Raw genomic sequence first — 24,385 nt, 5'->3', positions numbered from 1 at the left:
TACTCTTTCAAAGAAACTTTAGGTTATTTGATATTTTTCTTGGGCTGGCATGAAGTATATGAGGAAAATGAAAATTTCAGGCTTTGAATCTAGGAACACTCTACGTCTCTCCGTTTATTTAAATTTCCTTACATGGTTTTCATAAAGTTTTTTCCTTACTGCACACAACGGGTGAGGCCATTTCCTGGTACTTTGACATTGCTGTCATGTATCCGATCCATCTAAGTGTGCTTTCTTTCTCATTTTTACTGATACTTACAAAAGTACATACACATTTTTATCATCTGCAAATATTGATTTTTACTTTTTTCTTTGAAAATGTCATTTCATTATCGGAAACATCTAGCACAATCTTAAGCGGTGCTATACACAACGGAAGAGAGTCCTTGCTTTTTCACATTTTACTAATTATGAGGCTAACAGGTGAGATAGTATTTTATTCCCATTTTGCAGATAAGGAAGATAAGGGAGGTGGGGCACACAGCTGGGGAACTCGCCCCAATCCCATTTCGCATTTGAGCCCAGGCAGCCTGGCCCTGCTGGGTGAAAAGTCCCATCCCAGAGAAGAAACCCAGTGAACGGCCTCGCCTTGCGCCCACGAGGAGAGGCCTCTGGGACACCGCCCCCAGGGCGCGGCGGCTGGGCCCGGCTTCCCGCACCGGGGCGCTGTCGGCCCGTGGTGCGGGGTTCGAGGTATGGGCGGGGAGTCCAAGTGGGCTCGCGGCGGACACCAGGTGTCACCTGTCCGGCGCGGCGTGGGCGTCCGGGGGCGCGGCGTGGAGGAGCGCGCGGGATGGGGCGTGGGCGCGAGGAGCGCCGGGCGGAGCCTTAACAAGTGGCCGGGCGGGCGGACGAGGCGGGCGATGGCCCCGCGGCCGGGACGCGCACAGGGACCATGCACGGCAACGGCAGCGCGCTGCCCAACACCTCGCAGCCCGTGCCCGGCGGGGACGGCGCGCGGCCGCAGCCCTCGTGGCTGGCGTCCGCCCTGGCCTGCGTCCTCATCTTCACCATCGTGGTGGACATCCTGGGCAACCTCCTGGTCATCCTGTCGGTGTATCGGAACAAGAAGCTCCGGAACGCAGGTAGGGCCCGCGCCGCCTCCCCTGGGCCAGCGCTCCGGACGCAGCGCCTCTCCGCGGGCAGCCAGCCTTCCCCAAGCACTTGGTTCTTCTTCCTAAACACTGCGGACTTGGAGTTATTTTTCTTATTAGAGAGGACCCCTCTCCAGCCTGCCCATTGAAAGTGCCTTTTCATAAGACACGGAGTCACAGCCCCTAAGACGTGGGACACTCCACCAGAGTCGGGTTCTGTTTCCTATGGGGACACCCCCGTCTGGTTGTCCTGTCTGAGGTTTATTAGATTGAGAAGAATCAGGTCCAGGCTGCAGAAAGTTCCTCAAGCAGCCTCTGCAACGAACTGATCAATTGCTTGGTCTTACATGTGATGTAGTTTTCCTAACATTGTTAAAATATGGAAACACAGAAGCTGGCAAAATGATGGAGCAGCCGCCGTGGTTTTGTCTTTCGGAGTAGTCTGCAGTTACGAGCCTACAGTGGAAAAAGAGGCTCCTAAACGTGCTGTGTCCGGCAGGCCGCAGCTCCTCCAAGTAAACAAGTTGACACTTTAAAAACAGAAGTTGTTGTGTTAGAGTGGGCAGGTAGCCAGGCGTGAGCAGGAAAGAGTACACTTACGTATAATATGCAACTACAGATAATTTTGTGCTTGAGTTAAACTTGCTTTTTCCTCCGAGCAATGCACTGAACTGGTTTGTTGTGGCGGGAACCTGTGGACAGTTTGTTCTTAGGATACTGGATGTTCAGAGCTCTAAGTGATGATTAGATGCTTGGTTCTCTGAAGAAACTAGTTTTTTATTTGGAGGCACTTTTGGGAGAAGGGGTGGGGAAGGAAACGTGCACTTACATGTCTGCCAAGATCAATATTTTCGTTTTAACCAGGTGGTTAAGAAAAGCTCTAATTTTGCTTAGCTCCTTTTGGGGAGGCTCACCGCTGCCCTGCCTCCCCCACCCGCCCCCAGTAATGCTTTTACAGTTTGTAGTTTGAGAATTAGTTAAGCACCTAGTAATATGAATTGAGTTTGAGTCAGTAAATTGAATAAGCTCACTTCGTAGGTGATTGATAGAAACTGGAGGAATTCTGCCTTCGAGAAGAGGCTCTTTCCTTCCTAGCAATAAAAACGGCTTTCTCTGGACCAAACAGGTTGTGAGCAGGGGTTAACTGAATCCCAGCGCAGCCTCGTGGTGTGGTGCCATTGTTAACTCACCTTACAGAGGAGAAACCGGGGCTGCAGATTGTTCACAGGGACTGTAAGTGTGGGCAGGGCTGAATTCCCAGAGGGGGCCTCCAGAGCTCGCCCTGCTTCCTTGCTGTCAACACCTGCAGCACTTGGGAAGTTTGAATCCTGCAGAACCTTTAAAAAGTGTTCACGGCTGGGCGCGGTGGCTCACGCCTGTAATCCCAGCACTTTGGGAGGCCGAGGCGGGTGAATCGCCTGAGGTCAGGAGTTCGAGACCAGCTGGCCAACATGGTGAAACCCTGTCTCTACTAAAAATACAAAAAATTAGCTGGATGTGGTGGCCCACGGCTGTAATCCCATCTACTTGGAAGCTTGAGGCAGGAGAATCGCTGGAACCCGGGAGGCAGAAGTTGCAGTGAGCAGAGATTGTGCCATTGCACTCCAGACTGGGCAATAAGAGTGAAACTCCATCTCAAAAAATAAAATAAAATAAAAAGCGAAAAATGTTCATGCCTGAACAATTTTACTTCTTGTGTTTTCTGAAGAAGAACTTAAGAACTCCGCACGCACACTTTGTATTTTATGTGCTAAGGCATGCTCTTAAGAGGATATTCCTGCAGCTGCCTGGGAGACCCTTAGTGAGCTTTAATCCGCACAGCTTTAGAAGTTTCATATTTTTATAATAGGGATTTTTTGTTTATATGTGCAGTTCAAGCCATTTGAGGATTTCTGGAATGGATAGTAATTTGAAACAGTGATAAGGATAGCTGATTCAAATATAAGTTTTGGTATGCTTATTAAAAGTTTTGATGATTTTCAGACCTCTCATTTCAGCTAAATTAATTTTGTTGGCTTTAAGGATGAAATGTTGGGAAGAAGAGAATGGAAGAAATGAGAATGTGAAGGCATCTAACCTTTGAACCATCACTTTCCTTTGGAAAGCTGATATAATTGCGGTGATTTATGCCACCTTCCTCCCCTCAAGGGACTGTACTGACATTTGACTTCCCAGGGAATAAATTAAAAATGGCTAACAACCTGCATGGCAGGGACACTGGACAGCCACAGCCCACGCAGGCCGCAAACAACCACTGGCATCTGTGGCGTCAACAGAATATTCGCTCTACTCTTGTCCACAATTTGATAATAGAAGTGACGCTACCGTATCTTCTGAGTAAATTTGGTAGCATAATGGACGATTCCTGCAATGGAATGCTAGGATTAGATCCTTGCTGTGCACCTTCTGATTTCAGAAATCAGTGAAGCTAAATACCAAACTTCATTTTCCACAGTTGTCGAATTACAGATAATACCTAACCTTTTAGCCTCATAAGAGTGTTGCAAGGACTGTAGTGAAATGGCGCATATGAGAATACTTTGAAAAGGATAAAACAAGTAATACTGTGTTGGCTTGTTTGTTTTCTGGGTACACCTAACAAGGGTGTGCTCTGTTTGTTGGAAATCATTGCGCTATAGACCTATGATTCGTGCACTTTTCTATATGTACATTATACTCAAATAAAACTTATTTTACCAAATATCAGGCAAGAGTACAATACTATCTTGCCTATTCAAAATTCAATTATCTGGCTGTCTAACTGAGGTAGAATACAGCCAATAAATGGAAATTAGCAAAAATGACAGGCTTTCACCTGCAGCGGATTTGTTCTAACTTAGAGTGCCACAAAACTGTGATGCTGGTGTCTAGGTCCCTGTAGATTATGAGCAAGAAATTAGGAGGAAGATTGACACATTTAAAGAAATAGTACATAATAGCAAGCAGCATGGGTTGAAATAGACTCATTAAATGCAGATCTGAGAAACAGAGCAAGTGTGCTTACATTGTAAAGATGTAAATAACCCTGCTCACCATTCAGTGCTCCTGAAAGCAGCACAGTGTAGTAACATATTTATTATCATCACCTGATTCATCAACGAGAGGTGTCATCATGAGTGGTGTGTTCTACTTAAGAAGACAGGGATATAATACATTTTAGCAAGATACCTGTCAAAAGCAGTTTATTATTATTATTATTATTTAATCTGTGTGCACAGTAGGGTAAACTTGTCAGTATATGTTTTAAAAAATCGTTTCCCAGAATGGCTCTGTGGCTGGATGGCTGACACTGTGCTAAGCCTCTCTTGCACTTGTTTCTTTCAGGTCTCTATAGAGTGTTATATTTATCCATTCTGCATTACCACTCAGAGAGGATGCATAGAGTATGGAGCGAATGTGGACTTTGGGCCTCAGAGATCTGGTTCAAATCTTGGATGTACCACGGCTGTTTTAAGATGCCACTTATCTTACAGGGATACTAGAAGGATAAACTTAGATTCTGCCCATCATTCCACCTACCTACCCATCCACCCACCTATACATCCAACCACCCATTCATCCATCCACCCACCCAATGTCCATCCATCCATCCATCCATCCATCCATCCATTCACCTACCCACCCACCTACCCACCCACCTACCTATCATTTTGAGGTACAAATAATAGTATTATGATGTTAATATTAGTATGCATCTGGTGATTAGTTCTTTTTAGATTGTTTTTATTTTTTAAGTGTATGTTTTTTAAAAAAAAACAAGTAGACAATATGAACTGGAAAACAGTGAAATCAGCCAGAAATGGAAGGTTTAGAATCGAATTCCCATTTGTGACATTATGCAAAATACACAAAATCTCCATTGTCTGAGTTTTCCCTTTTGTAACAACCGTTATCTCTCTGGAGCAAGAAGGCCTGAGATGTAAAGACTGATTATTTCAATATTCAGCTCTTCTCTAATTTTAAGCGAATCAGCTCTGGAAGCTACAGTAGCTTCCTTGGGCAAGCATGCTACCATTCAAAAACCTACGACCTAACTTGTACTGTACAGACTTGGAAAATGATTTCAAGCTAACCCCACTTCATGTGATCTCCAAGCCGAGAGGTTTCTTGTTGGCGCTGCTATAGTTTCCCTCCTGTTGCTTTCCACAATATTTGAAATTACTGATTCAGGGCAATTTTTTACTCTAGAGACATTTTATTGATTTTTCCCCCTTGTATTCTTAGCTGTTGTTCAGATTTCTATGACTTTCTATCCTGGTTTGTATAGTACATTGTTATGGAACCCCAAGTTTTTACAAATATGTCAAAGTAATTCCCAGAATCCCCTGTAAATCTTATGACAGTAGTTTCAGACTCTGAAATACATGATTGAATTTGGGTCTGAACCTTGGTTCCTCCAGCTATTCATTTCATAAGAAAGTATTTCTGGCAGGAATTTTCAGTGTTAAATTAATCACAGATAAGATAGAGCTTTTGCTTGCTTTCAGCATCATTTTTCTCTTGGCAATTTTGGGAGCTAACCTAGGATAAAATAGTCCTAGATTAAACCTTCTTCTATTAGTATTTACTGCCATTTGATGGTTCTGTTTTAAAAACATCTACACTGAAAAGTATCATGCCTTGGAAGTCACTTTAAATCTCCACAGAGTCTTTGGAGCTCATTCTGCCCCTTCTTCCTTAGCACTTTTTAAAAATAATCACCAGAATAACTGGCGTGAATGGTAAGATCTTTACAAGGTGCCTTGAGCTTTCCCTTTCTTTCTAAATATTTGTAAGTTGCCTCGCTGACAGAAATACCCTTTCTTCTAAAAAGGAAACTCACATACTCCTTTAGAGTTTTCTAGTACCAAAGAGGCAATTAGTGGGTTGTTGTTAAAGAATCGTTTATGCATGCACAGAACTCTGCATGCTATCATTGGTGCCATCTCTGCCTCTTCATGAAGATGATCAGCAGCCTCACTTCTGCCCCTCTCAAATAATCAAGGTGACCAGAAACCTGAGAGCTGTATGTGATATCTCTGTGATTTTTAGTGCAATTAAATAATGCTGCAGATAAGAAATGAACTGCTGGATTCTCTGGATGAAGTGCTCAGACACTTGTCTTTCTACAGAGCTGTACACCTTCGGCAATCCCATTGAAGGAATCAGTCTCAGAAGAAGAGACAAGAAAGAAAATGCATTTGCATGGTGCTGAATGTTTTTCAGGTTAATGGAGGTGAATTTGAGTTGTTAAGCGTACAGTTTAAAAGCGTGCTCACTTGCTTTGATACTGAGTAGTTTTGGTACTTATTGAATTGAACATTTATCTGGATAAATACTTACTGCATTCCTACAGTATAAGGCAGAATGTAAATGGTTGGTAAATTTTTGAGGGTTTGTCAAAATTCAAGGTCCTGTGCTAAGCTTGGGTCAAACGTGCCTCCTACTTTCAAAGAGATTGCTTTCTATCAGGGCACTTTAGAAATGTGTGTTCTTTTTATTTTCAAACAAAGATAAGACATGGAGTATAAAGGTATGAAAATAGGAGCATATTTACATAGCAGAAAACTTTTTCAAGAGAAATGTGAACGTTGGTTGGTAGATGGTAGCTGGAGCTTAAAGCAATCATGAGAATTTTTTAGAGTTGTTATCTTAGGAGGAGAGAACAATGTAATAACTGGGAGATGTGAAAACTAGTTCACATGTGAAATAGCAGCAGATTGAGACAGAATTAGTGAGAGAATTTCAAAGAAACTGATCAGTGATGGAGACACGGCATAACTATTAGTGAAGAACACACTGGTTCAGGTCTTTTGAAGAAACACCTGCTGGAGAACTAGCCTGCTAACTCACGTTTATACTTGTTTTCTCACATAGTTATTAAGTGGTGGATTATAAAAATGTGTAATTAGTAATTAGTATTTCCTCTTTGATGATTTTCTGAACATGTTTAGGAATATAAAACTCTTATGATCTTGGAAGGGATAATGTGCTTTCATCCTTCCTGCATTCATTCCCTCCTTCTTTATTTATTATTTTTTATTTTATTTTATTTTATTTTATTTTTGAGACGGAGTCTCGCTCTGTCGCCCAGGCTGGAGTGCAGTGGCGCGATCTCGGCTCACTGCAAGCTCTGCCTCCCGGGTTCACGCCATTCTCCTGCCTCAGCCTCTCCGAGTAGCTGGGACTACAGGTGCCCGCCACCACGCCCGGCTAATTTTTTGTATTTTTAGTAGAGATGGGGTTTCACCATGGTCTCGATCTCCTGACCTCGTGATCCGCCCGCCTCGGCCTCCCAAAGTGCTGGGATTACAAGCGTGAGCCACCGCGCCTGGCCCCTCCTTCTTTATTTAAATACTTGCTGGATGCCTCTATGTCCATCTATAGGAGCTTAGGACACGATTTTGTTTCAAGAGAAAATTCTGGTTCACTTGTTTTTATTTTAAGATGTGGTTTAAATTGCAATTTTTACTTTTAAAATTTTTTTGCCAGTTAGTTTTCATTCTATTTTTTCCTTTTATTATTTACTTATCTTTTTAGCTCCTTTCATTGTTCCCTCTGAATTTGGAATACTTCCAACTGTTCTCATTTGTGCATATGTCTGTGTAGGTATCATATAGTCTTTTACCATGTACTTTTTTTTAAAAGATTGTTTTACATATATTATATATATATATATATATATATATATATCTTTATAGACTAAGCATTCCTTATCTATGGAAGATTAGTGCTATTAAGGTCTTTTTTTGTGATATGTCCCTCTGAAGCACATGGCCTCTGGAGCCAGATGCCTGGAGTAAAACTCTGGCTCTGCCATCCTATGCGTGTGACGTAGGGCAAGTGACCTAATTTGCTCAGTTTCCTCACTTGTTAATTTGGGACAATACTAATATCGTAAGGACTAAATGGCTTGCTGTATACTTGAAGTGCATTATGAATTAAATATAACATTCCCAGCGGCAGAATAAATTCCTTTTGTTAGTTGGTATTCTTGGTGTAGAGTTCTGATGTGCAAACATATTTTTATTTTTAAGGCAGAATGCAATATTTCACACTTACAGGTCTTTAAATACTCTGTGAGTACATAAAAATAGAGTCAAAATTTTAACTTTTGAAAAATTACTTTTATGAGAATATTATTTTATACTTTTGTAGCGTTAACTTATTTTCCTCTCGTTGATTTAACTTTCATATATAAATAGGGTTCTATTATGATTATACCATTTTTAATAAAACTCTCTTTTGGATTTAGCAATTTAGAGTTATTATTTAGTGCAGTTAATCTGTTTATTCAAGATGGGGTTTTCACTGAGTCCTTCAAGGTTCGAAAAGTGCCTAAGGGAAAAAAGACTCCTACCTAAAGAGAGTTCATATAGTTTTTTTTTGATTGCCTGTTAACGTCGCTGAAGTATTCTGATTTTGTTTTTGTTAAAGTTTCATCCTAGATTCTCTAAGACGAATAGAGGTACAGTATCAGTAATTCATCTTCCGTTTAAGGGTGAAAGGCTGAACCAGTCAGGCTATACTGTGGATGTTTTACAAGTTACAAATGCCTCACTAAAACACCCTTCTCAGAAGACAGTAACTGGGCATAGAAAATGAGCAGGATTATTTGCAGGATGTTACACCTTTAACACTGACTGAAGTCCAGATGGGAACAAGCAGGAATGTGTATGATTCCTTAAAGCCACCTCAGGTGCCCTTGGTCTCTTGTACTGCATATACAGTGTATATGCAATACAGCATGCGATGTGAAGTGTACAGTGTACAATATCGTGTATAATAGAAAACAGTACCAAGGTCTACTGATTTGCTCTACAGCAGCAGTCAACAGTCAAGTTAGAGACCAGATGGGGAACTGGAGACAGAGTGGGATAGAGAGAGAGAGAGGGATGAGCCAGGAGGACACGTGGAGTCCAGGAGGCAACGGAGCCCTGAGGTGGATGGAACCGGGGTTCAAACAACAGCGAGTACTGTGAACCAGGTGTGGGAGGATGGTGTGTCCCAGGAACAGGGTCTGATGGGTACAGCATGTCCCAGGAACAGGGTGTGAGGAGGACAGTGTGTCCCATGAACAGGGTATGGGGTGGACGGCGTGTCCCGTGAACAGGGTGTGAGGACAGTGTGTCCCATGAACAGAGTGTGGTGTGGACAGTGTGTCCCATGAACAGGGTATCATGTGGACAGCGTGTCCTGTGAACAGGGTGTGAGGGGGACAGTGTGTCCTATGAACAGGGTATGAGGTGGATGGCATGTCCCATGAACACTGTGTGAGGTGGATGATGTGTCCCTTGAACAGGGTGTGAGGTGGACGGTGTGTCCCATGAACAGGGTGTGAGGGGGACAGTGTGTCCCATGAACACTGTGTGAGGCGGATGACGTGTCTCATGAAGGGGGTTTGAGGAGGACGGTGTGTCCTTTGAACAGCATGTGAGGTGTATGACGTGTCCCATGAACAGGGTGTGATGTGGATGGCATGTCACATGAACAGGGAGCGAGGTGGATGGTGTGTTGTATGAACAGGGTGCAGGGTGAGCATTGTGTCTCATGAATAGGGTGTGATGTGGACGACATGTGCCATGAATGGGGTATGATGTGGATGGCATGTCACATGAAAAGGGTATTATAGTTTGGAGAGTTTAAGGAGTTAAAGGCTGGGAGAAGGAGTCACCAAGAACGTCACTGAATACTGCGGGGCTCTTTAAGCCTGGGTATTGCGGGGTGATGAGTTGTCATGCCTACTGTGGAGAGCCGTGTGTGGAAGGTGGAGGGGAGCAGTGAGGCTGATGGCAGGAGGGGCGGGGGCTGAGAGGAGGCTCATCGGCTATGGAGAGACCCCTGTTCCATTGCAGGGATCAGGGAGGAGCCTCCCTAGCCAGGACTGTGTGCCAGGGAGGAACCTTCCGTGAAGCAAGACGTGTGGTTTCCATCACAGGGGAACAGAAATAAGACATGAGTGAATAATTCTGCAAAGAAAGATGGGCCACACGCCCTCAAATCCTCGCCACGGCCCTAAGCAGCTTGATTTATTCCATATTAAGAGACTGAGGCTGTGGGAAGCTGTGACTTACCTGAGGTCACATTAGCAAGTGGCATGGCCAGGATCTGAATCTGGCTTTTGTTTCTACACTCAGGGTGCACACTGCCTCTAGTAATCTGAAAAGACACGTTTCTAAGGTATACTCTCTTTACATTGAAGAACCTAAAACATTGACTGTGTGCTTCGATGCCTGGAAGTAAAGCCCTTCCCTTTCCCTTGTACTGCCAGAGAATATTCCCTACACACCTGCAGTAGCTCAGCTTTCCCTTGTCATACAGGTAACATGTATGCACGTGGAATTTTTAAAAATACAAACCAAGTTTGTAAATAGTTCTTTATTACTGGTCTTTGTGATGCTTAAGCTCAGGCACACTCAGTTTCTTTTAGTCTTCATGAACAGTACTGTTCAGGGGGCCTCTAATCTCGCTTTCCACATGGTTAAAGTCCAGGCTGAAACGAAAGAAGGAGTGAATATTGACCTGCCGGGAAAACCAGCATCTTAGTGGATACGAGCAGAACAGCAAGTAATTTCTGCTTTTCTGAGGGAGCAGTTCAGAGGCCAAAGGGTGCGTTAATTCAATCAGCAAATTATTTCCGAGCCCCTATTATGTGCCAGGCTCTGTGCTCACCGCGAGAATGTGAAGGTTCACGTCCACAGTGAGGACCTGAGTCTCAGAGGGAGACAGACTGCTGTGCGAATGTGTGTGTTTTCATGTTGCCTTGATATTGGAAGCAGATGCACATGTAGTGAGGATGGAAGCATGGAAGAGCAATGCTGGGAGGCAGCTACAGTCTGTAAGTCCTACCCAGTATGGTTGGTTCATGTCTGTAAGACACCATAGTAAGTAGCTCCTTTTTTCTATCTAGAAGCCAGTGACCTCTTTAGGAAACCACTCAACCTCATCATAGAGCTGAAGGTCTATTTTAGGTTTGCTAGAAACAGAACCTGAGACAGAGGCTTGGTACTCGTGCTTTGCTGAGGGAGCACTCTCAGGGGAGCTTGTAAGAAAGAGAGGAGAGTAGATCAGGGCAGGGGAAGGGTCAGGGAAGGATGGGGTCTCAGGGAAAGCCGAGACTTGGCCTCATCCGTAAGTTGGGGCCTCTGGGCATAAATCCAGCAGAGTTGCCATTACTTGAGGCAAAGGGACTGGTCGTTTGTACCCTATTCAGTGGCTCTTTGATCAGTGAAGGCAGTCTCTGGGGAAGGAGGCAGTCCTTGCCAAATGAAGGCGCCCAGCACTCACAGACACTTTGGGGAGAAATAGGCCAGCAGCATCTACGACAACACCCGTGAAAGACAGAGGATGAGCAGAAGCCGCCTGGAGCCCAGGCTTGCTATGGTGATGGGCCCTGCTAACCCCCACGCAGAAGGAAATAAAGTCTCTGCAGGGTTAATCATTGCACAGATTTGTAGATTATCAAATAAGGAAAAAGATGGCTAGAGCTGTAGAAACAGAAGTTTTTCAGAAATACACATTTTCATTGTTCGTGAAAACTTCAGACACAGGGTCCAAACTTTGCACAGCGTCAGAGAGGTTGATAGATTTCTGTGTAATTCACAAAAAAGCAAAGTGATTCGGAAGTATTCATTCAAATGCAAATCAGCCTGAGGATTGCAGTATGGGATTTCTAACAAAGAGCAGAAATGACTGATAAAAGGTAAGAGTCTGGCCCAGGATAGGAAGTTCCTGTAGATTTACTTAGCTAAGACTTTCACTAGTTAATAATGGCAAATCTAGCATAAAAAAGCATTACACAAATGGCTGCTGCAGGCCAGGCATGGTGGCTCACGCCTGCAATCCCAGTACTTTGGGAGGACGAGGTGGGTGGATCATGAGGTCAAGAGATCAAGACTATCCTCGCCAATATGGTGAAATCCCATCTCAACTAAAAATACAAAAATTAGCTGGGCGTGGTGGCGTGCACCTGTAGTCCCAGCTACTCAGGAGGCTGAGGCAGGAGAATTGCTTGAACCCAGTAGGGGTGGGGGACGGTGGAGGTTGCAGTGAGCCAAGATCACAGCACTGCATTCCAGCCTGGCGACAGAGCCAGACTCCATCTCAAGAAGAAAAAATGAAAAAAACAGCTGCTGCTTCATTTCCACCTTCCAAATCTTATACAAAATTCTTTTGTGGATGAGGCTATCCTATAATTATGCAGAAAACAGAATTCTGGGGAGCATAGTTCCGATTTAGCTAAGTTGACACAATACTAATTCAACACAGTCCACCCCTTGGCAACTTGGGTTCTATCTATATCTTTTAACCATATTTAACTTCAAAATAAAGGAAACATCAAAATTATGCTTCCATCTAACAAAGCTACTATCCCTTGTAAAATTGAAAATACATTAACCCTCTTTGTAAAAGAAAGTACAGTCTCTTTATCCAACTTTACATGATTTTTGTTATTCTAGTTGAGTCACATTCCCCATTTGATATCCTATAACTTAAATTCTGAGACACAAGGTTCACTGATACATCTTATATGAGATGGTAGGGGAATAGCAGAGGGAAAGAGACACAAAGTTATTACTATATGCACAAATTGTTCATGGTAAAGCAAGCAGGAAATACTCATAATTATTTTAGCCCTCATGTCTGCAGTTGGCCAGGTGGCCGTAGTGGGTATTTGGAACTACCATTCCCTCCCCGCTCCCTCTGCTCTCTGGCTCTTCGCATGTTCTGGTGGCTGAAGCCTTCATTCCTGACACTGGGACACTGGCATTCCTGCCTATATTGGGTTATTTTGGTTTCCCATTGGCTTCAATCCTAGGGCATGGGAGTACTGAGACACTTTAGGGATTTCTGGCATGCCAGACCTATACTTCCTTGCTCCTATTGTGTAATAATAACCCGGTTTCCCCTTGATAATCAGGACTAAACACTTTAAGCACAGTAACCCCCCTCTTTATCTATTGATTCACTAGAATGAGGAGCCCCAAATAGCAGGTGGCACTCTCAACCTCCAGTTTTTTGGTTTTCTTTTTTTTGAGACAGGATCTTGCTCTGTCGCCTGAGCTGGAGTTCAGTGGTGCCATCGTGGCTCCCTGCAGCCTTGAACTCTTAGGCTCAAGTGACTCTCCCACCTTAGCCTCCGGAGTAACTGGGAATACAGACATGCACCTGCATGCCTGGCTAATTTATTTTTTGTAGAGATGGAGTTTCACCATGTTGCTCAGGCAGGTCTTGAACCCCTGGGCTCAAGTGATCCACTCACTCAGCCTCCCAAAGTGCCAGGATCTGTGCCTAGCCTCAATTTCCAGTTTAATGAAACCAATGGGGTGTCTCCTGGTGGAAGCATTGCTCCCTTGGGAACTAAAATTTTAGCCCAACAGAACCTAAAGTTTCAGAGAAAGGAAGCAAACATTTTGCTAGGGTATCACCAGGGTAATTTGGGAGGATGAGCTACCATTTTCACCCTTGATTTTCTGATCCATGAATCCTGGCCATGGGATGAACAACATTCTGTGTTAATCACTGATTTAGAGCAGGTGCCACATGATAGGGACCTGTACCCTAGGCTCACCCACCTGGTGCTGAAACTGAACTTTCAAAAGCCATTCCACCAATCTGTCAGGTCAGCTGTTTTGAGATGGGAAACCTGGTAAGGGCAGTGAATTCCCAGGACATGGCCCCATTGCTATGCTTCATTTGCTGTCAGAGAAATTCCTTAGTCAAAAGCAGCACCATGAGGAATACCATCATGGTGGAGAAGGCATCCTGTACATCCGTGGATGTTAGGTTGCTGGAAGACTTAAGGGCCTGAAAAGGTAGGAAAGGCAAATCCATATTCAGAGTATGCCTCTGTTCCAGCCAGAACAAACCACTGCTCCCTTTGGTGATGGAAGTGGTATGTAATCCACCTACCAGCAGCGTCTGGTTGATTTTCCCAGGGAATGGTGCTCTGCTGGTGTTATCTCCACTCTTGGCAGGCTGGGTATTCTGCAGTGCAGCAGTGGCTGCATCCAGATCACTTTCCATGAGGAGTAATCTGTTGCTGAGCTCATGAATAACTTCTATTCTTGCTGCCATGACAACTTTGTGAGCCCATCGGTCAAGGACTGGTGGCCAAAGACAGATTAACTGATATACACAGGTTGCATCATCAAGACACAAATGTCTTCACACTGAGTGTCCATTCTGAGAGGTCTGTGTGCTACGTCTTCTCCAGAGCCCCATAACTGGTTTTCTAATTATGTTTCTTCCAAATCCTTGCCCGTCTAGCTCAGTGGTCCCTAACCTTTTTGGCACCAGGAAGACAAATTTCATGGAAGACAATTTTTCCACAGGACAGGGTGGGGGAATGGTTTTGGGATGAAACTGTCCCACCTCAAATCATCAGGCATTAGTTAGATTCTCATAAGGAGTGTGCAATCTAGATCCCTCCCATGGAGTTCACGATAGGGTTCGCACTCCTATGAGAGTGTAATACCGCCGCTGAGCTGGCAGGAGGGGGAGCTTAGGCGGTAATGCTTGCTCACATGCTGCTCACCTCCTGCTGTGCAGCCTGGTTCCTAACAGGTCACGGACCCGGTCTGTGGCTAATGGTCAGCTAGACCAGGCGTCTCCAACCTGATCGAGCTGACCGTTAGCCACTGCCCATTAATCTAGCTGACCATTAGCCACTGTCCCCATTCAGGTTGGGGACCCCTGATCTAGCTGACCATTAGCCACTGCCCATTAATCAGTGCAGATCTGAACCTGTGGCCCTCTCTCCTTCCAGGAAAAATGAACAAGCAGTTTGAAGCATTGCTCAAAGTTCTGCTTCCTGGGAGGGTCTTCCTCCATCCTTGTTTTTCAGGGCTGTACTGGATTGGGTCTGTAGTGCTGCAACCATCCAATTTCAGGTAGTGTCAGTAGGTCATGAAAAGCCATATGGAAACCAGGCAAGAAGGTTTTTTTCTTTGTTATTCAGCTGGTAAGGGGCACGTCCTCATGAGGCCATAGGAGCATGCTGAGGGAATGGAGGCAGGGTGGTGGGAATGTGGGCTGTGGCCTCTGAACCACTTGCTCATGCATCTTCCTTGTGCCTTCAGGGGCTGCTGGAGCCAGGTCTTGGGTGTATGGCTTCTGTTTGATGCTGTGATGGGCAACTTTATGATTTGGTAGGTCAGACAGCACCTGTCCTTAAGAGAGCTGTCAGATCACGTGTCACTTGGGGGTCCATGTTCAAGCATTCAGACTCTACTAAGGCCAAGTAGGAAGTAAAAAATGGTATCTGCAAAGGAGAGCACAGATTTGCTGCAAAGTACTAAGGGTCTGTGTTATGAGTCATCTGAATGTGCCTGCTAAGGCCTCCCTACAGCTTTCCTATTAACATGCAGTGGTCCCTCCATATCCATGGGTTCCACATCCGGGGATTCAACCAATCATGGATTGAAAATACAGGATTTGAGGGATGTGGAACTGAAAGACATCAGGGCCAACTTCACATATTCACAGGTTCTGCAGGGCCAACTGTGGGACTTGAGCATTGATGCGGTTTGGCTGTGTCCCCACCCAAATCTCATTTCGAATTACCATGTGTCGTCAGGGACCTGGCGGGAGGTAATTGAATCAGGGGGGCAGGTCTTTCCTGTGCTGTTCTCGAGATAGTGAATAAGTCTCACAAGATCTGATAGTTCTATAAGGGGGAGTTTCCCTGCATAAGCTCTCTCTTTGCCTGCTGCCATCCAGGTAAGATGTGACTTGCTCCTCTTTGCCTTTCACCATGATTGTGAGGCATCCCCAGCCACATGGAACTGTAAGTCCATTAAGCCTCTTTCTTTTGTAATTGCCCATTCTCGAGTATGTCTTTATCAGCAGCATGAGAATGGACTAATACATGCATCCATGAATTTGGGTGTCTATGGAGATCCTGGAGTCAGTCCTTGCTGATACCAAGGGACAACCCTATAAACAATTCAAGCACCATTGGTGTCTTAGTCTGTTCCTGCTGCTATAACAATATAGACTAGGAAGTTGTAAATAACTGAAATGTGTTTCTCACAGTTCTGGAGGCTGGGAAGCCCAAAATCAAGGCACTGGCAGATTTGGAGTCTGGTGAGGGCTGCTCTCTGCTTCCAGGATGGTGCCTTCTTGCTGTGTCTTCTGGAGCAGATGAATGCTGAGTCCTCACATGGTGGAGGGATGAACAACTCCCTGGCACCTCTTTTATAAAGGCACTAATCTCATCTGTAAGGGCTCCACCCTCATGATTTAATGACTTCCTAAAGGCCCCACCTCTCAATACTATCACATTGGCGATTAAGTGTCAACACATAAATTTTGGGGGAGACACATTTAGACCATAGCCATTGGATCAGATGGATCAGGTGGCTGAGCAGCCTTCAGGGCCTTGTTCTGGGTTCCAGTCAACACTGACAGCTTTTTGAGTCACTCAGGAAATGGGTTGGTTTAGTACATCCAACCCATCGTATGGTTGGTATATTTTGTTTTTCATCTTGGTGGTTGGAGGGTGATGCAATGACATTGTTTTCACCTTGGAAGGTGAATACAGGTGGTTTTTTTTTTTTTTTTTTTATGGAGTCTTGCTCTGTTGCCAGGCTGGAGTGCAGTGGCACGATCTCAGCTCACTGCAACCTCCGCCTCCTGGGTTCAAGCGATTCTCCTGCCTCAGCCTCCCTAGTAGCTGGGACTACAGGTGCACACCACCACGCCCAGCTAATTTTTGTATTTTTAGTAGAGACAGGGTTTCACCATGCTGGCCAGAATGGTCTTGATCTCGTGACCTTGTGATCCCCTGCCTCGGCCTCCCAAAGTGCTGGGATTACAGGCGTGAGCCACTGCACCCGGCCCAGGTGGTCTTTTAAGGAATTCTTTTGCCCCTGCAGGCCATGACTACCAGTGTCCCTTAACTACTGGAAATAGGGTTTCTAATACTTTAAATCTAGTCCTATTACAGAATCAACTGCAGGTAACCCAAAACCAATACAGAGAAACCCTCCTGAAGGTTCTCCTTGATCCACTTCCAGAACCAAATTCTGTATCAGTCTGGGTTCAATCAATCCAAGAAGCAAAATTGCTAGAGCAGTTGTGTGAGCTGATTAAATAGTGTATTTGAGGTTTTCGCTTCTGTGTCTGGTGCTGCTGCCTAAAGTCCACGGAGTTGAGAAGGAAAGCTGGATGTTAGGAGGGGACGCAGGGGAAGCTAGAACCTGGGAGGAGGGACTGGAGCTCTGGAGGATGGTTGAAACTCAAGCCAGGAGGAGGTGAGCAGGAGCTGGAGAAGCTGTGAGCACACTGCCGCCGCCCACCCCCTGCAGGGCAGCAGGTGAGACTCGGAGTGCCCAGCTTGCGGTGGCGTCTGGCACTTGACACAGACGTTCTGAGCGCAGAGAGCAAGCTACTGCTGCACTTCCACCTTCAAAATCTCACGCAGTTGCCTCTTGTGGGGAACACTAACCCGGAGCGGTCCAAGGAAAAGTCTTTTCAGCTTCGCGAAGTTGGCACAATATAAACCCACTGTGCATCGATTAACCCTCGGCCAGGTACTGTTCCAGGTGGAGGAAGAAGATGTCTAAGACAGGCAGTGTCCTCACCGAGGTGATAGCTGGGGCTGTGGGAGGTGGGAAGGAGTAGAGACATAATCACGATTAACAGAAAAGCAACGCCGTGTTGCTGTGTCATTCCCAGAAGGGACTCACGGGACTGGTTCTGAGGAAGGCACTCCTGGCAAGCTGGCATTTTAGTTGTCTGTTACCTTATTTTGTTCATATCTATGCCATATTTCACTTCCAATTTAAAGTTTTATACCTGGGAACAAATATTGACTGTGCGTTTTATAGTTGGTGCCTTTAATCACCGCGAGGCTGATCGCTGTTCGTCTTGTTGCCAGCATGCTGACTTCTAGGTGTTTCCTCCCCCATCTTCTCTTGAGAATGTTCTAGTTCTAATATGCTTCTTTAGAATTGTGCCTGGAGAGGCCGTAAGCCAGGACGTAGCCACAGGGCCCAGTTTCTGAGTCTCCTATCTGTAGGAGCACAGGAGTTTCCTCAGGGAGATAGCATTGAACAACACTCGCCAGTTCACAGCACTGGTATAATCCTGACTCTTTCACTAAGTAGTCATACGACTTCATCCAATTTAACTCTATATTTTTGTTTTCTCGGATTTAAAAAGTGGGAATTATCCAGGGAGATCATTAACCGATCTCTCAATTTTAACATCCTATGATTCTATGATTCTGCCACAGTAAGGATTGGAACTATATTCAACAGAGAAGAAATTCTTACCCATGAACGGACATTATTTTACATTTCAGAATGCATTATTAAGCTTGTTGCATACAGTCCTGGATATCTGTAAAAACGGGTAGATTGTCCATATGTCTGGAGTTACATAGATTTGAGTATGGAATACATGAACTTATAATGTGTATAATTATCATTAGATGACTTAATTACTCTTATCTGGTGAAGTTCATAAAAGAAAAAAGGAAATTCCCTTTTTCCTTCTCCCCCAGACACCACACACCCCCCATGCACACATGAACACCAGTGCTAAAGCTTTATGTGCGCTACCTGACAGCCACACCTGTATGGAGTCTGTGGCTTAATTAACTTTTACCAAGCATTTGTAAAATGGGATTAATTCAAATAATTAAACTAATGATCTAATTAATGTAATTGCTTGAATTGTAATGCAACGTAATTACTATAAAATAAATGGAGCAGGGTATTTGAGCCATGAAAGAAATTTATGACATCATTTGTGATTTTATTTTTAAGCTCTTTTAAAAATAAATCCATATTAGGCCAGTTTGTCATCATGACACTGGGTAAAAATGTGCTGTTACAATGACAGTTTAATTTGGAACAGAATTTCACATATTATAGATACTTTTCAAGCATTAAGCATTTTGAGCTAATAATTTATTAAAATATGCCTCTTAAGAATTTAAATGTTTCAACACTAATTGCAAGTGATCTGTGGGAAAAATAAATTTGCCTTTGTAACTTTAATTTGGACAAATACAACCAATTTTTAAAGAATTTGCTTTTATGACAATTTACCTGAAATTCCTAAATAAATGGCACAAATTTTGCCTTTCTTTCATCTTGACTGCTATGGGCTGTCTCATTTCAAATATTGGGAAGTGACAGTTTAATGAACTCATTAAGTGTTTGAGCAAAAGTCACTGTATTTATTGGGTGTGGTCTAGGACGCAAATATGAGGAAATGTACTCACGAGGGCCACCGTCTGGAGACGCAGGGAAGCCTGGCCTACAGGTCAATAGAATAGAAGGTGAAATCTTCTGTACCTCCACCTGGGATCTCTCCGTCCCTGTCTAGCGCACCCCTTTCCTCACTGCTTCTGGTTCTGTGCGTGCTCTGGTGCTGCTGCTTACTCTAGTGTAATTTTCTTTTTCTTTTCTTTTTTTCGAGAGGGAGTTTTGCTCTTGTCCCCCAGGCTGGGGTGCAGTGGCGCAATCTCTGCTCACTGCAAACTCCGCCTCCTGGGTTCAAGCAATTCTCCTGGCTCAGCCTCCCAAGTAGCTGGGCTTACAGGGACACGCCACCACGCCCAGCGAATTTTTGTATTTTTATTAGAGACGGGGTTTCACGGTGTTGGCCAGGCTGGTCCTGAACTCCTGACTTCAGGTGATCCACCCACCTTGGCCTCCCAAAGTGCTGAGATTACAGGTGTGAGCCACTGTGCCCTGCCACTCTAGTGTAATCTTTTTGGCTTTTCCTGTCTCTCAATTCCTGTTTCCCCCGCACCAAATATATGCATTTAATATGTAAACTGAATTGAATTTATTATAATTTAATCTGAGTAAAAAGCAGTATAAAGTGGTTTAAGATCCTTCAAAGGAGGAAGCTCTTACCACTAGGGGGGGCAAATGAGCAAAGGCTTCTGGCATTTCTGTTTGAGATAGACTTGGGAGAACGGGAAGGATTTAGAAAGTTGATGTGAGGAGCCATTCGAGGCAGAAGGAATAGTAAGAAACAAAGGCAGGGCCGGGCGCCATGGCTCACGCCTGTCATCCCAGCACTTTGGGAGGCCGAGGCGGGCGGATCATGAGGTCAGGAGATCGAGACCACGGTGAAACCTCGTCTCTACTAAAAATACAAAAAATTAGCCGGGCGAGGTGGCGGGCGCCTGTAGTCCCAGCTACTCAGAGAGGCTGAGGCAGGAGAATGGCGTGAACCCGGGAGGCGGAGCTTGCAGTGAGCCGAGATTGCACCACTGCACTCCAGCCTGGGCGACAGAGCGAGACTCTGTCTCAAAAAAACAAACAAACAAACAAACAAAACAGGCAGAAGAGCTGCAAAAGAAAAAACCATATTTGCAGAACATCTCATAATATTTGACTAATGTAGCTGGGAGCAATGGCTCACACCTGCCACCCCAGCACTTTGGGAGGCCGAGGCGGGTGGATGGCTGGAGCCTAGGAGTTCAAGAGCATCCTGGACAAAGTGGCAAAACTCTGTCTCTACAAAAATAACAAAAACCACTTTATACTGCTTTTTACTCAGATTAAATTATAATAAATTCCACCAGCACCTGTGGTCCCCGCTACTTGGGAGGCTGGGGTAGGAGGATTGCTTGAGTGCTGGAGGCGGAGGTTGCAGTGAGCCAAGATCGGACCATTGCACTCCAGACTGGGTGACGGAACAAGACTCTGTCTCAAAAAAATAAAAATAAAAAAGTGACTAGAGTTTTTTTTCTGTAATTAAATATGTTGTTATATTAATTGAGAAAATTAGCAGACTATTTAGGGTTTAAGTTTTGTAACGTAAGTTCTTTATAAAATCTAAGAGAATTTCTGCATTTTCCTTTGGTTCACGGTGAGGGAGTCATAGAATAAGAACATTTTATGGTGTAAGACACGGTGCATGGCACTCACCACAGATAGTCTCATCTCATGCTCACCACAGCCCTAAGAGGAAGATGCTCATTATCCCATCATCTAGGAGAGGAGGCAGACGCTTGGGGAGGTCAAGTAACTTGCATTACTTGCCCCGGTTGGACAGTTAGTAAGGAGTGAAGCCGTGTTCTCATCCAGACGGCTGACGACAGAGCCCTCTTGCCCTTAACTCCCTCTCCATGGGATCAGCAAGAACAGAAGCTAGAGGCCCCTTGAGAGCTGCTGAAGGACTACAGAGGGAATGAAGACTTGAACTTAAGGAAGTTGTGGCTGGCTTGACATCATATGCGATTTCTCAGGTGATGTAGAAGGCTCTAGAACAACAGATGCAGTGCAAGTATTCCGATCTGAGGACTTTTTAAGAGATGAGAAACTGAACGGTTTGAAAGACAGCAGTTTTGGACATGGAACAGGCCCTGTTCTGGGGAGGTGGGAGTGTGTGAACAGTGGATTTGATATGTCAGGAGCGGCCCTGGGCTGGCTTCCTGTGAAACGGCCTCCACTTCATTTGCAGTGCAGCCGCCGCAGCTGTGACGTCAGGTCATCAGAGCTGCAGAAGCAGCTCCTTCTTTAACAACTATAACAGAAAACCCGCTGTGAACTTGTATTCACTGTATTTTCTAAACGATTCTCTTTCAGGAAACATCTTTGTGGTGAGCTTAGCGGTGGCAGACCTGGTGGTGGCCATTTATCCGTACCCTTTGGTGCTGATGTCGATATTTAACAATGGGTGGAACCTGGGCTATCTGCACTGCCAAATCAGTGGGTTCCTCATGGGCCTGAGCGTCATCGGCTCCATATTCAACATCACTGGCATTGCCATCAACCGCTACTGCTACATCTGCCACAGTCTCAAGTACGACAAGCTGTACAGCAGCAAGAACTCCATCTGCTACGTGCTCCTCATATGGCTCCTGACGCTGGCGGCCGTCCTGCCCAACCTCCGTGCAGGGACTCTCCAGTACGACCCCAGGATCTACTCGTGCACCTTCGCACAGTCCGTCAGCTCCGCCTACACCATCGCCGTGGTGGTTTTCCACTTCCTCATCCCCATGATCATAGTCATCTTCTGTTACCTGAGAATATGGATCCTGGTTCTCCAGGTCAGACAGAGGGTGAAACCTGACCGCAAACCCAAACTCAAACCACAGGACTTCAGGAATTTTGTCACCATGTTTGTGGTTTTTGTCCTTTTTGCCATTTGCTGGGCTCCTCTGAACTTCATTGGCCTGGCCGTGGCCTCTGACCCTGCCAGCATGGTGCCTAGGGTCCCAGAGTGGCTGTTTGTGGCGAGTTACTACATGGCGTATTTCAACAGCTGCCTCAATGCCATTATATACGGGCTACTGAACCACAATTTCAGGAAGGAATACAGGAGAATTATAGTCTCGTTCTGCACAGCCAGGATGTTCTTTGTGGATAGCTCTAACCACGTGGCCGATAGGGTTAAATGCAAACCGTCTCCACTGATGACCAACAATAATGTAGTAAAGGTGGACTCCGTTTAAAAAAGCACCACGTTCCCGGTGAGACGCACACGCTGCATGAGGCCTCGCTCTTGACAGATGTCTGGAAAAGCAGAGTGGGGGGGGAAACTTCCAACTTTTACCTGGCTGCTGCCATAGTTTCTGAGCTAATGTGCTGTCAGCGTTATAAACACCTCCAATTCTACTAGTCAAGAGAAGTACAGGATGTATGGAGAGTTACATGTTAACTGAGGAATGTGGTTCAGGGCTGGGGTGAGAGTAAGCTGCTGAATGCATTCAGGGGAAGGAGTGTGCAAACTTTTATTGTAAATGAGTGCCACAAAAGGGGTAACTGCATTCTTCTTCACTTTTTGAAGATTTCTAGCAGAAAAATGAATAGAGAATTTTATTTATAAATGAGCATATGGAACAATTTTTTTTTTCCGTAAATGGAACAAACAATGAAAGTGGGGTGAGTGCCTCTTATTACAGAGAGAAAGGCTGAACATAAGTCAGTTAATGGCTCATCAACAATCACAACCACAACCAACACCACAAACCTTTCAGTTGGCAGAGTTAGCATTGGGTAGCTATACTCATGGTCATAAATGTTTGCTGCTCTATATTACAAGTTGTGCATGCAACCAGATAAAGAACTAAATTATAGGCCGGGCACAGTTGCTCACACCTATAATCTCAGCAGTTTGGGAGGCTGAGGCGGGCAGATCAGCTGAGCTCAAGAGTTCAAGACCACCCTGGGCAACATGATGAAATCCCATCTCTAACAAAATACAAAACAATTAGCTGGGTGTGGTGGCATACACCTGTAATCCCAGCTACTCAGGAGACAGAGGCAGGAGAATCCCTTGAGCCCCGGAGGCAGAGGTTGTGGTGAGCCGAGATCACGCCAGTGCACTCCAACTTGGGCTACAGAATGAGACTCCACCTCAAAAAAAAAAAAAAGAACGAAATTATGTTACAGAGCTCTTATTCAGATGTCAATTACCCTGGGACTTTAAAGCAGCAGTTACGTTTAAAATTTTAGTTAACTTTATTAGACATTCGGCTTATTATTATTGTGTCACTGAGCAGCTGTTTTGAATTGATCTCTGTTCATTCATTAATTTGTCGAATGAGCTCAGTTAAAAATGACAAAGGATCAAGTTGCTGTAGACCTTTTGATACGGTGCTGAATGTGTTCTAGGTTGACACTTTAGTTGTGCAAGTAAATAACTGAAACCAGATAGCTGTTCTTTTATAGATACTGCAAAACAATATTCTTCAATAATTCATTTTAGAATTTCACTGCCCTAATAGTACTGAAAGTCTGAGAGAGAAAAAATGCATCACAAAACTATGGTTTCATAAACTTTGACAGGAATTTACCCCAAATGGTTATTTGAGACTACTGTGAGGTATGTCGTATCAAGTGTTTTGCTACAGATGATAGCCATGTTTTCTTGTATTTTAAAAGTCTGTAGCAGAGCTGTCACATACTAGAATAAATTGCCGATTTGCAACTATATACGTAAGACAAAAAGTTATCTGGATATATTTGCTAATGATTCTTTTCATTAAGCATATTTGGAAAACACCAAAGTATGTTTGTCATTGTTGGTGTGTGTGTGTGTGTGTGTGTGTGTGTGTTTGTATGTGTGTACGTTGTCTCCAAAACTTTACCCAAGTCATTTATGTGTAAAAGTTCTGAGTTCTTATCAAAATCAAATTTAAATAGTAAAGATAATATTTAGGCCAGTGTTCCAAATTTCAGATAACTGAAACTTAAAAAATCAACCATGCTTAACTGAGTGCTTTTTGCAGTTTTTTTTTTTTTTACACTCTTTTCTTGATGCTTGGTATGAATTACTATGTTGCTAAGTGTATACAGTATGATTCTTTTGTCCTTTATGGAATTTTATTTCTTTAT

The 24,385-nt window shown here is 44.4% G+C and overlaps 1 protein-coding gene across 1 annotated transcript; it reads left to right on the top strand.

The window, feature by feature from the left end:
* Positions 1 to 702: 702 nt before the first annotated feature.
* Positions 703 to 22,534, top strand: MTNR1A (melatonin receptor 1A). The gene is made up of 2 exons (XM_003271501.2): positions 703 to 1,085; positions 21,632 to 22,534. The coding sequence occupies exons 1-2, from the start codon at positions 896 to 898 to the stop codon at positions 22,498 to 22,500; spliced, it is 1,059 nt and encodes a 352-aa protein (XP_003271549.2). The 5' UTR covers positions 703 to 895; the 3' UTR covers positions 22,501 to 22,534.
* The last annotated feature ends 1,851 nt before the right edge of the window (positions 22,535 to 24,385 follow it).

The sequence above is a fragment of the Nomascus leucogenys genome, chromosome 7b (genome assembly GCF_006542625.1).
Source record: "Nomascus leucogenys isolate Asia chromosome 7b, Asia_NLE_v1, whole genome shotgun sequence".
NCBI lineage: Eukaryota > Metazoa > Chordata > Mammalia > Primates > Hylobatidae > Nomascus > Nomascus leucogenys.
Note: the sequence above shows the minus strand (reverse complement) of the source record. Positions and strands in the feature narration are given on the sequence as shown.